At 35.7% G+C, this 13,799-nt stretch overlaps 1 protein-coding gene across 22 annotated transcripts in view; it reads right to left on the reverse strand.

The window, feature by feature from the left end:
• The window catches only part of NLGN1 (neuroligin 1), a 615,380-nt gene that overhangs the window by 321,230 nt on the left and 280,351 nt on the right, over positions 1 to 13,799 (reverse strand). For 13 of the 22 annotated variants that reach the window (XM_043492244.1, XM_038417309.2, XM_043492235.1 and 10 more), the window contains 2 exons: positions 11,491 to 11,550; positions 2,786 to 2,938 (listed from right to left, as the gene is read on the reverse strand). In XM_043492244.1, coding sequence (XP_043348179.1) covers positions 2,786 to 2,938; positions 11,491 to 11,550 — 213 coding nt within the window. The remainder of the gene's footprint in view (positions 1 to 2,785; positions 2,939 to 11,490; positions 11,551 to 13,799) is intronic. The other 9 variants (XM_043492242.1, XM_043492247.1, XM_043492249.1 and 6 more) reach the window with 1 other exon arrangement.

The raw sequence follows: 13,799 nt of genomic DNA on the forward strand, positions 1-13,799 counted from the left end.
CCCTCCCACCCCACCCCCCACTGTTCCTCTGATATTCTTGTTAACTGCTGGAATTAGCCTACCTTGCTTGTCACCATGAAAGGTTTTCCTCCTTTCCCCCCCCCCCTGCTGCTGGTGATGGCTTATCTTAAGTGATCACTCTCCTTACAGTGTGTATGATAAACCCATTGTTTCATGTTCTCTGTGTGTGTGTGTGTGTATATAAATCTCTCCTCTGTTTTTTCCACCAAATGCATCCGATGAAGTGAGCTGTAGCTCACGAAAGCTTATGCTCTAATAAATTTGTTAGTCTCTAAGGTGCCACGGGTACTCCTTTTCTTTTTGCGAATACAGACTAACACGGCTGCTACTCTGAAACCTGTCATTTTGGACAATGCTAAGTAATATTCTTAAAGAGTATCAATCGAAGTTGATATCTACTGAATTTATACCAACTGTGTTGAGGAATTAAACACTTATTGCATAATAGTACCCGCAGAGATGTTAAAGGAAGAAAAAAAATGATGCAAGGCAGAGGAGAAAACTGCATACTGTGTAAGTTCTCTTTTTAAGCGCTGACTTGTTGCTGTAGTGCATATATAGTGAAGTATAACAATCATTTTATATGCAATCAAATGGTATGTTTACTGTATTAAGGGAAGACTGGCAACCTGAAATTTAGTCAGTTTTTGAAAGCAGACTTGAAAGGACAGTCATTTTAAGTATTACAGCAGTCACCGAGTTCTTGTTTCAGTTTTAGTGCTTTTACCGATACAGTTTACAATTAAAAAAAAGTACTTCTTTCTTCATTGTTGTTGTCTGAAAGACCACACAAACCAGAGGGAGAACCAAGGAATATTTAAGTTTAGTAAGATGTTACTAGCCAGGTACTAGAGGGATCAGTGTTGAAATCTCAGGCTAAAATATAATCATCCATACAAAGTAGTTCATTTTTTGGTACAAAAAACAAGATTTCCAGCATTGCTGTTACAAGTACAGTTTGGAACTAGCAAATAAGTAACAATGCAATCAGACAATGAACATTTATATTGCTTGACAGCCTAGCCTAGTGGACTGGTAATGCAGATAAATGTAAACTGATACATCAGCAATGAGTGCACTAAAATAAATTAAAAAAAGGAAAGTCCATTAAGTGAAAGCTGATACAATATATTGACAAGGAAAGTGAATTCCAAATTATTGTACCAACAAGTCAATGTGTAACTACATTGAAATAAAAGCAAACAAGATAACATGTTGCATTGCCAAAAGAACTGCGGACAAATTAAAGCCAGGGTTGGACACTAAACGAAGAGCTAGATAAGCTTTAAATAGTACTGTTCACTTTCTATGTGAAAATGACTGGGTGCAATGTAAAACAATTAAAATTATACCAAGTTTCAAGAATCGAAGTTAGACTACATCAAAACCAAAGGCAGGCAAGAATAGTGAGAAAGTCAAATTCATTGTCTTCCAATTCCCCAGTTTTTAACAAAAAAGGTAATCGACAGATGGTAGTTACCCAAGAGAGTCAGTAAGAATTAATGAATTCATGAAAAGACTAGGTGCATACTAAACAAAAATTAAATGGGGACTGAGTAAATAATATGACCATGGAATGGAAAACAAAAGCAACATGCTCTATAACCCCCAGTAGTCTTTTCCTACTGCTAACACACTAAGAATAAAGTTCACTGGCCTTGTTAACTAAACACTTTATTTAGCTGCCAGTTTATCAAACCATTTGGGATATTACATATAGCGTCATGATTCTTTCATAAAATTTCTGGTACACTATTATGCAATATTGATCTATACAATATCCTAGAATCCAATTCAGATTGTATCGATCTATACAATATCCTAGAAACCAATGGGTTTCAAAACACAGATTTTCAGCAGAAAACAATGGAAAAAACAAATTATTTATGATCAGTACAATATCCTAGAATCCAATTCAGATTGTATCGATCTATACAATATCCTAGAAACCAATGGGTTTCAAATCACAAATTTTCAGCAGAAAACAATGGAAAAAACAAGTTATTTTGTTGTCTCGAGGTGTCAGCTTGTCACAAGCTTGCCTATACTGAATGAGTGGCAAAATGTTACTTAAAAAATATTTATGAATGGTTAGTTTGGAGTCAACCTCACAACTCTTCGTTATTTAAACCATCAATGTTAGCATACATCATTCATCTAAGTCAAAACAATAGGAGTCTACTCTCCATTCTGACTCTCTTATTCTGTCTAGAAAATGTTGGATGTACTTAACTAGACCGATGCTTCCCACTTTAAAACCAAAGGAATTCAGCTACATCAAGAAAGCACAATGTCATTATAAAAATACCAGTTTAGTATCCCAAAATCTCTTGCTTCTTCAGAGAACAAAAAGCCATGGTGGATCAACAGAACATAAGCATTATTTCAACCATTATTTGGTTTTCCCTTCACAAACCAAAAATCCCCATTTCTGAATTAGCACTTGAATATTATAAATTCATTTTCCCTATGCAGTATGTAAGTCTAAACAACATAATGTTCATAAATAACAGAGAGTCAACATGAACTCAGCAAATCTGAACATCTGCATTGTATTTTTATATCATTAAATTGGAAGCAGAATTTCAGGTTATCCGGCATACTAAAGGCAGACATTTTGTTTTGGATTTACAGATAACAAGACTTATTTTGGAAAAAGGCTTTTAAAAACAAAGACAAAAGCAGTTTTCTGAATATATTCTCATGAATAATATGAAGTGCAATGCAGATAGCAGGGATTAATTGAAATCCAAAAGCTTCTTACCAAGTACCCCCAGGCGATAGTTGACTGTGATGACTATCACATTGCCATAACTTGCCAGAACACTGCCATCATATAAATTTCCAGTGCCTTCCATGTAGGACCCTCCATGAATATACACCATCACTGGCTTAGGTCCTCCACTGTCCCGAATGTCTGGAAAAAATATTGAGAAACATTTTATCCCAAGAAAGTGGCAAAAAAAGATACATGCAATAATGTTTCTTAGTGAGGTTATTTTTCTTTTTCAGCATATGTCTCTCAAGCAACATGTATTAATTACTGGGTTGGGAGAGGGCACAAGTGTTTGTTTCCACACTTCATGCTTTAAACAGACTAATAAGCCAAGAAACGTATGAAAACGTATAATTTGGTCATTGAGTTTGTTTAAACAGGTAGAATTTTCAACACCACTCATTTGGCCTAATTCTGCCCCCATAGAAGTTGATGGTAAACTGTCCACTGACTTAAGTAGGGGCAGAGTTAAGCCAAAGTTGAACTCTTCTGAAAATCCCACCCTATAGTTTTGTGCACATACTAACATACATATCTTGTTATTAAGATGAATTGGATCTGGCCCCATATCTAAGTAGGTGAAGTCATGTATTCTTTGCTGGTTTCTAACAAGATAAGAGAACTAACTTGTAAAAGGAGTTGTGAACATGCCTGAAGTTTTAAGTGTCAGAGTTATTCTGCTGTTGCTGGGGAAAACAGTTTGCATGCTTTAGACCTCAAATTGACATTATGTTGTGCCAGAGACAGCCAGAAGGATAAGGATAAGGATAACAGGATTACATAATTGAGAAAAAGAAAGTATAGATTGGTCAAGATTTTCAAACAGAGTTGCATGAAATTAGTTTCCTAAATCCATACCCGAGTAGCTAAATAAGTGGCCTAATTTTCAAAAGTACTGAATTGGCATGGAACTTCAGGCTTCTCTTTTTGAAAATATTGGCCTTTATGTTTCAGAAGACACTTCATTTCAAATCTTGCCAATTTCCAAATGGTAATTTCTTTGGTTTTATAATCAAATTTTCCTTAGGAGGGGGAGGTGAGAAGAGAAAGAAAGAAAATAAAAAACTTTCCTTTCCTCTGCTGCTGTAGGTGATAATGGGGACACTCACTCCTACACACTACTATTAGAGAGATAAGGTGAGGTATCTTGTACTGGACCAACTTCTGTTAGTGAGAGACAAGCTTTTGAGCCACACAGAGCTCTCTTATGAACAGAAGCTGGTCCAACAGAAGATATTACCTCGCCCACCCCGTCTCTCTAATATTCTGGGACCGACAGAGCCACAACTGTACTGCATATACACCACTATGACTGTATGGGGAAATACTGAAATTGACTATATACAACATGCTGCATATTCACAAAGTAAATAAATTGGGGAAATGGGGAAAATCTTGTAACTCTCTAAACATTCATTTATTCTAATATTAGATGGAACCTATAACAATAACAAGACAAAACCGGAACAAAGTGATTTGTAAATTGATGTGTCCACTTAAGTACAAATTTGGATCTCTGAAGTGGAGTCAAAAAATTTTCCTCTACAGTCCATTGTGGGGGAAGTCCATCCGACAAATTCAGCATTAAACATTCATTATGAAGTCACGCTACTGGCTATTCTACTAATAGCTATTGGCTATTATGAAGCCATACTACTTCAACTATTTGTTGAATTACAAATTTTATTTTAAAGATTCTTCTTAGTGGGTCTGATAGCCATGCTGGGCTTCTGTGGAGGATTTTTTAATAAATGCCAAATTTGCCCTTTAACTGTTTAAACATCATTTTATCAGAAATGGAAGAAATAAAGTGATGTAAAAGTTTACAATTAAATTGTTATTGATACATGTTTGGATTAATGATATTTTGATCTGATCTGCTACTAGCTCATCATTTTCCACTGCCCAAGACAGCACACAATGCTCCATTCTAACATGTCTCCGAAGAGATTATGAAAATTAGCAGACTGAAGACGATGTTTAAAATACCAGAGTAAGGAAAAGGGAGTTCTCTCAATGTCCTGGCATAAAATTTGCTTTCACTATGAAAGATAACCGTGTTCATCATAACAATATTCATGTTTTCTCCCATCCATGCTCAGTTTAATATCAGTGTGGAAAAGGCTATCTTAGATTTATGAGTGATTCCTTTAATTTTAGGCACACTCAATGAAGCAGCCTTCAATAAAATTCTTCATACTTTTATCTTGAATCATATCCCAAGTATGGAAGGACAATAATGAGATCAGGCTGTTCAAATACAGGAGCTCCTTCATCTGTATTTGGTGACAATGGTCAACATAGATGTTTCTGTTTTTATAAGGGCAGCTACTGTATAATTTTTGTGTTGTTTGTTTTGAAAAAAAAGTCAGTGCTCAAACTCCAGAAATGGGCTCTTCTATACTGCAAGTTCTAGAATAATCACTTATTTCAAAACCAAAAGGATGGTAAGAGGTGGCCCATGAAATAACGTGCCCTTCACCGAAGCACACAATACTTTCCAATGTGCCACTCTCAGCGTTTAAAGTTAACAGGGCACATATCTTTTTCTGTCCAATGGAATTACATGCTTAGGTTTCAAACAGGAGTAGAGCAAAGTCCTTTCAGATTCATTAAAGCATTTATTTCAAATGGCTGTTTACACACAGCTTTTGCTTTCTATTTTTCTAGCCTGGATACAACTGAGGAAGCAATGATAAATTATTAATCTGAAATCACTAAATGACTGTTCACAGCAGAAACTGTACACTGTTAATTGTAGACTTGGAGGTAACACAGGGGGAGATTATTTCAAATTCTTCTTTAATTAAAATTACATAGATTTAGAAGGCACCAACTGTGAACAGTAATGAAATCTTGGTAGTATTGTTCTGTTTATGTGGAAAATAGTATTGGGGGTATTTAGAGAAGAATGGGTGGCTTTTATCGGAAACGAACGATGAACTATACATTCATGAGCAAAGCAAAGTTCAAGGTCTAAAGAAAGGATTCTCTGATAAATTCAGCCGACATTATGCCTTTCTGTGATTTCCCTGTAAATATTATGCTTGAAAAGGTTAAGAACAGGCAAGCACTGCAAATTACTCTCCATTTATCTATATGCCACCATCAGATAAGACTAGATGCAATATAAATTTTCTCCACACTGCTTTGTCAAAGATCTCAACCTTGACTTAAGGGTAACCACTTCTTTTAGAAACTAAAGGTGGTGGTTGTGTTTGTCTCACTCTCAGAAAGGGAAGTTTAACAGTGAACGAGACCGAGCCACACTTTTATCAAGCTCACCTGAGAGCAAACTCGAGATCCTCAGATGAAAAACATACTAAGGCTCTAATCCTATATCAGGAGACAAGTTAGTTAACGAGACTCTGCACATGTACAGAGTATGCGCTAGCAGAATAGAATGCAGAATCAGGTCCTTACTATGAATTGTAATTTAAAACAGACTAGAGACTGTTCAATTTTGAGATCCAATATTGCATTTCATGTGAAATCAGTGGGAATTTTGCCTGAACAGGATCTGGATATTTTACCCACATCTGGGTGTTTTTGATAGGTGTAAACATTAAGGATAGACAGGAGTTGTTTAAGTGGGACAAGAGAATATTAGAAACTAGAAGTTAATAATTGAACTGGTATGAAATTCAGAAAGCAGCAATGTAGGCTGTAGGAAGAATCACTTCTTAACGCATTCCATTAGACCTTGAAATATGTGGCCAAGGAACTGGTATAAGCTCCATTGTTTGAGACCTTTAAAAATGAGACTGGACAAAGTACTAAAAATATTGTGTAAGGATAAATCTGTATTGGTATGAAGAAGGATTAAGGGTGGGATTTTCAAAAGTTTTGGATTGGAGTTAGGTGCCCAACTCCCACTGAAATCAAATAGGACTTGGGCACTTAACTTCATTAGCTACTTTTGAAAATCCCATCTAAATGATCTGACAGATGTTTTCCATCTCTAACCTCTGAGGCAATATCAGCCCATTGTGCCAGAGTATTGCAGTGTGGTCAGTAAACTGCATGACATTAGAATATCTTCAGTTTAACACATTGCAGTGTCTAGACAGAGGTCCAAATTCTACATTCAGGTATACCTTTGCAGCTTTCATGAAATCAGAATTTGATTCTGAGTGAATCAGGGAATGGGTTTATGCACAGCGTACTCTGTTGAAGTCAACAGTGGTGGATTTGGCCATTAAGGGCCTGCTCCATAACCCTTTCTCATGCTGAGTTGTAGTTACTCATGTGAGTAGTCTCAATGTGAATAAGGCCTGCAGAATCAGGTCACAAGTTTGGTATTTCTACCAGGAGTTTGGAGTTTCTGACAAGAAGTGTGAACATTTTCAAAAGAAATGTATATGGGACATCTCCATTCAAAATCCTTCCTGACTTCAGGCATCTCACTCCCTTCATCTTTTATTCATACCTGTGTTTTGCCTTGATACCATGATTTATTTGGTCTTAAATTGCCGACTGATAATGTCTAAGTAGACTGGAGTGGGTATGTCTGATATTTATCTTATTTATATGGCCTATGTAAATATATGCTCTTATTATGGTTTCCATCATTCTCCAACCCCCATTCTGCTCTTAATTAGATTAAATCATTCATGGAAGAGGCTGTCTTATTCTGTGTTTCTAGAGGGCACACTGGAGCATCAATCCTGATTGGGTTTTTGGGCACTACAGTAATGCATAAAGAATAAATAACTAATTTCAAAAATAAAGTTCATAAAGTTTCATTTGTTCCAAGGGTCCTTTTAAAAGTCTCACTTTGACACTTTGACATAGGGATGTGTGATTTATTTACCATCTCAGGTCCATTTGGATTGTGAATCATGTTATTGTTGAAAACTGTTAAGAAGATTTTACAAGCAAACTAGCTGCTCGGGAATCCATGTACTTCTTACTTAGCAAGATTCTACATATGTACTGTTTTAGCTATTCCAAAATCTTTTTCTAACAAATTTTGCATAATGGGAACATGGCACTAGTCAATGCAACTATTTTCACAGTTTAAAACCTTCTTTGAAGCCATTTTACTTTGAGTTCAAATATATGAGATGCTAAATACATCAATAGTTATTTTAATAGCGTGAGCCAGTGTCACTGAAAATCTCATTATGCAAACTTCCATTAAAAATAATCACATCTTTTAGATGAGTTGTCAAATTGAAGGCCTGACAGCTTGTGATCATTAAAGAACCTATTGCACTTTTCTTAAGAGTGGGAGTGTTTAATCCTAATCCTAACATTCTGGCAAAATTCCACCTCCTCTAATTACATTCAGCCTAAATACCACCTCAAATTTCAGTTGAATGTAGTATTCTTCTTCAGCTCCTATCTTAAGCTTTTGGGTCGTTTTTCTGTATGCTGTTAAGCTTCTGGGTGCATTTCACCTGAGAGGTGGCTGCATTTAAGTGCTGGATGAAGTGATCCCTATATAGCAATTGCTGAATTTTCAAATTGCTTTGAGATCCTTCTTGTATGAAAAGCACTGTATAAATGTAAGAGATATAAAGTAGTATGAAATGCAAGAGTTGTAATTCTGATAGATCTTTAATAGGTAAGCAGCAATATAAGGTTCTAATTAGAGAGGGACTCTGCAACCAAGTCAGTAATTTATAAATGACTGAAAGATGAAAGTACTGCAGAAACTGACAGAACCTTCACCATATTACGAATGGTTGGTAGGGATATAATTATAATGGAACCCAATAGAGCTGCTTATGTTAAGAGGCTGTCAGAATTTTTACTACATATATTTTGAAGTGTTAGCAACATCATTGTAAAAATTCAATGTAGGTTGAACAAAAGTTCTCAGTCAAAGGGGGAAAATATTCACTGAAAAATTTAACATGCAAATAAAGTTTTTACTCTGAAATTTTGATGCTCATGGAATGAGAAATTAATATGCCTGGGTGACAGTGTAAGCAGGCACTGTGCTGTCTGTCTATATCAGTCAAAAAAATCTCCAGCCTAAATTGCAACATTTATGCTTTTCCAGCCTGGCTGGGACTGTAATTATGCTGAAGCATGTGGTTGTTTTGTGATATAGACAAATGTGTACTACTATATACTGTTCTCTAAAGTCAAATGGTTTGAGTCATAGCTACCCAAGAGACTGCCTATCTTCTTGTGCTACCATGGCAACAGAGATCAGCTGAGAGGGTTGAGTTAGCAATCCCCTAGATTACTTTTAAAACATTGGGGCTGGTCGAGGGCTCTTCACCAGAAATACACAGTCCTGGAATTCACTTCCCTTCTTGGTACAATAGAGCTTCAGTCTGCTGATCTTCAAAACAGGATGCAATGTCTATCTCTTCTCCCAGACTTTGGAGAAAGTAGTGGAGAAGGGCTAGCCTTGGACTTGGAGTCCTGGATTCCATTCCCTGCTCCCCCATAGACTTCCTGTGTCACCTCAGGCAAATCACTTAGCTTCTCCATGCCGCAGTTCCCCATCTGTAAAATGGGCGAGACACTTTCCTACTAGGGAGATTGTGAGGATAAATACAGTAAAGATTTTGAGCTACTCTGATACCATGGTGATGAAGTGAGACAGAAACATAGGTGAGCTACAGAGTGTATGGGATTTCTGATGGATGAGAAGAGTCCATTGGTGACCAAGTTTTCATATGTTTGTACAGCACCTAGTACTCTGGGCCACAATTCCAGCTGAAGATATTGCTAATAATTATTTTAATGTATATTACCAAAAGTGCCTAAAGGATAGGTACTTTTTAATATAAATCCAGATTAAACTAAATTAATTTATGAACTAAACAAAAATAGGGGACGAGGATGAAAACATTCAAATCCTTTACATTTTTAACCCAAACCAGGTTTCCAGATCTGGGATGCTAGTTTATTCACTGCCTGAGAAACTCTTAGTTTAATGTTGTAACTACACTAGATATTTCTTACCCATTTGTCAGCAAAAGTTCAGATTCACTGATGCTACATGCATCACAGGTGTTTTTACAACAATGTCATGCACAGCTGTTGAGGTAGCTCAGTGGTAACATAAGTGCAGCTACCTAGTTGTTCAAAACAGGCAAGATAATGTCCAAGTGTAGACAAGGCAAGACTTTTAGTACAGCTCGTGTGAGACAGATGCTGGCCTGTTAAGACACATAAAGGTTATACAGTTGCAAGAATGCAAACAAAATGGGAAAGCAAAGAAGTTTACATAACTTCTGACTTTGCACACATTTTACCCAGGACTTGAAAACACCTTCATTTTTTAAACTGCAAATTTGCAGATTAGCCTGTAATGTGAAACAGTGCATTTGGGTCTTCTGAAAAGAAAAATGAAAAATGATCTCATTAAGGCTGGCCTAATTGTTATAGCACATACAGAAGACCCAAGTTTGATTACTGATCCCAGGCTCCTTTGTTCCTGGGCTGCAATGATTGGGAATGCTGATGCTGTAGTAGTAACACATGGGACTGGGGATTATCTAATACTGTTTTATATTGAAATCTGCTGCTAACTAAAGTGAGAGACTGACTCCATAGGGAGTACTGTCCAGTCCCTTAAACCAGGTGGCTATGATCCAGGCTCTTGGTAAGCGCTCATTGAGCCTCTAAAGAAACATAGGCAAAGTCCTGTTGCTCTTTGCAGCACATTATATTTAATTATGTGGGAGGGACCATACAATTATGCAGCACAGCCCTCCTTGCCATGGCCAGTCCAATCTGAATAAGGTTTTTTGTGTAACTTATTTTTATATTTGCTTTTTGCTGCCCCTAAACGTTCAGTCCTCTGCAGGTGTTTGCACTGACCACAAATAACTGTATTACAGAATTTGTCAGGGGAAAGCTGGGGGTAAGGTTGGCATGTGGTTTGATATGTTGACGTCCTGGGTGGCATTTTGGAGGGTGGGGAAGAGGTAGTTCTTTTGTTTAGTGTTTGTTAATGTGTTCAATAACATCAGCCCAAACAACTGTAGATCTTTGTAATAGTAAAAACATAATGGACTTCATCCACTTGGTGAAGATCTGCTCAATTCCACTGAATTCAATGGAACGAGGCCAATATACAGTAGCTGAAAATCTGGCTAAAATTTTAGTGCCAGGCCTCTTGTCTGTGTGAGATTAGGTATCTGAATTTACATTTCTTGACATGATAATGTAGAAAGGAAGGGGTTTTGTGCTTTTGTACTGCAAATTCAGTTGCTTGAGAGACACTTTATAAGAGCTTTCTAACATTTTTTCTTTATAAACACAATATTTTCTCTGTTTATCAAACTGAGATCAGTTGATGAAAGAAATATCTTTGTATTTGGTGAAATATATAAATACAGAGGGTTAGAAAACATGCAAAAAGGTGTACAGAGAGACTTAAAAAAAAGTGTTAGTTCAAATAGTATGGACAATATTCAGTCAAAAGGTGGGATGAAACATATCAAAAGTCCATTTCAAGAAAACAAAAACCCTCATCTTTAAATATTGTTACTCATTTGCATAAAAATGTAAAACTTAACAACATTCTTTCTTTTAAAAGAAATATATATATATATATATATGTATATATATATATATATATAAACAACAAGCAAGAAGACAAAACACATCAAAAATGGGAATAAAAAAAAATCTTCAAAAGACAAGAAGTTAAAAAAAGAGGGGAGAAAAAGATTTTCAGGGATCCTTGTCATGCAAATCAGTTTGGCGGCAAAAAAAAATACCTTCATCTTCAGCACCGTCATTATCACCTAAATCATCTGTCTGTTTCTTTGTAAGGGGACCTAGGATTGAGAATGGAGAAAATGGAGGGGAAAAAAAAAAGACAATTCAAGAATATACAAGACTGAGGGAAAAAATAGTCAATATTAAATTCCCAAGGATGTTTCAAGAAAAACATTTGTGGGGAGGTTCAACTCACACATTTTTTTTCATGTTTTAAACTATATAGCAAAATCTCTCCTACAGGGTATGGCTATTAGAAACGTCTAGCAGGAGAGGCAAATAGTGCCTGATACTTTACATTAAAAAAAATCAAGAATTAAAAGAAATGTTTACTAAAAGCATACCCACCACAAACAAATAACCAGAAACTATATTTATCTCCTTCATTTTTAAATTTGAACAGGTGGTGACAATAACAAACTAAAACCAAATTAGCTCTCATATTTGATGAAATATCTGATAAATATTTTGACAATTAGTGAAGAGAAAATTTTCTGTGACAAGTAAAGTCAAAGTTCTGAGTCCAACCATTTTAGCTCCTGCTTAAAAAGGACAAGCATGGGTTTGGCTTTTTTGTTGTTGTTGTTGACTCATTGATTATATTCCAATTTAAATACAGCTGTGAACTGAAAATTCCTGTAACCTTTCTTTGACCATCTGTTGATATATTTATTAAAAAAAAATGAAAGTCCCGAAGTGGGCTTTAGAAACAACGGCTGAAATCTTGGCCCTACTTAAGTCAATGGGAGCTACATTTTCCATTGACTTCAGTGGGACTAGGATGTCACACAATCTATACAAAAATAACAATTAAAACAGAGGCTATTCCAGTCTCAGCATAGGCAGGGCAACTAACATCCTACAATCAATACTAAGAATAATGGAATTAAGGTTTAATAACTTCATTCCATATTCTATGCCAACACAAGTACCATTAACATGTAAGGAGATTCATCATCTTTTGCAACAGAAAAAAAATTGCCCTTCTCTTAGCAAGTAATAAAAAATACAGCAGAAGAAAGTCAAAGGCCGTAATGAAAATATTTCCATATATCATGTATTCCACACTCTTATGCACAAACACAAGACAGTTGGAACTCAGTATTATCTTTCCTTTTTTCAGAGCTATCCAATTTCCATGACATTCTGTAATTTGCATGCAAAAAAAAGCAATCAGTGCAAACACAGTACTCAAGTTAAAAAACGCAGCCATGCACATAGTAGAAAACAAGAACTTTCTCATGCATAAAACAGACAAAAACAAGAACAAAGATGAAACGTGTGTCTCGATATCTATTGTACATGTAGGCAAGAGGCACGCATTAACTTTAAGCACATTGAACAATGAAGTGGTGTTAAAACATCTGTATTTTAAAAAGCTCCATCTACTTCTGTTATGTTACAGGATATTAGTAATTCAACATTAAGCCTGTAATCTGTACAAAGAACACTACAATTCTGATTAGTGCACTTAAACAAAACAAATCTGAAAATGTTGTCTGTATTTAACCAGGTGTATATATTTGACAAACATAAATAATCCAGGATGTACCATTAAATTTTAGTTGTGAATTTTGAAACTGGACCATATAGTTGAAAACCACAGTTGAATACCTTAATTACTGCATCAGTCAGGAGAATAGTTTCAAGCTCATTCTAAACACAGAACACTGGAATTATACATCATAAATTCAACAAGAGAATTTTACAATTACACCTGCAAGCAATCATTCTGTTTAATTCAGAACCTTGGTGAATGCAATAGCTCCTGCTAATGGAAATCCTCAATATAATCGCTACAAAATATGATATCTACATAATGTGACCCTATCTAAATGCAGGTAGCACCCTAATGATTTGCTGCTATCATTCTCGCACCGTAACTACTATACTCCCGAAAAAGGACAAAACCACTAAGTATAGCAAAGAAACTAGAAAATCATTCACTTAAAGGTATGTTTTTAGTAAAGCATACAGGGAAGAATTAACTATTACCAATTCTAGGAGATATGCATATAGTAACCCGGAATGACATGTTACAGTTAAAAATATGTATGCGGTTTCTTGACAACTTTATGTTAAAAGGAGTGACCAACAGGCAAACCTAGAGACATCTGGAAAGACAAATGTCTCATGTATTTCTGTAAATAAATTGTGTAGAGGGAAAGTTCTCTTTCTCAGAAAATATTTAATTGCAAATTGAAAAATGACTAATCCCTTATTATAAGGGATGTCTCTCATATGGTACATTGTGTTTCATATCTGTCTAAAATCAATATAATCCCACATTTTAACAGCAGTCATACAA

The sequence above is a fragment of the Dermochelys coriacea genome, chromosome 9 (assembly GCF_009764565.3).
Source record: "Dermochelys coriacea isolate rDerCor1 chromosome 9, rDerCor1.pri.v4, whole genome shotgun sequence".
Lineage (NCBI taxonomy): Eukaryota > Metazoa > Chordata > Testudines > Dermochelyidae > Dermochelys > Dermochelys coriacea.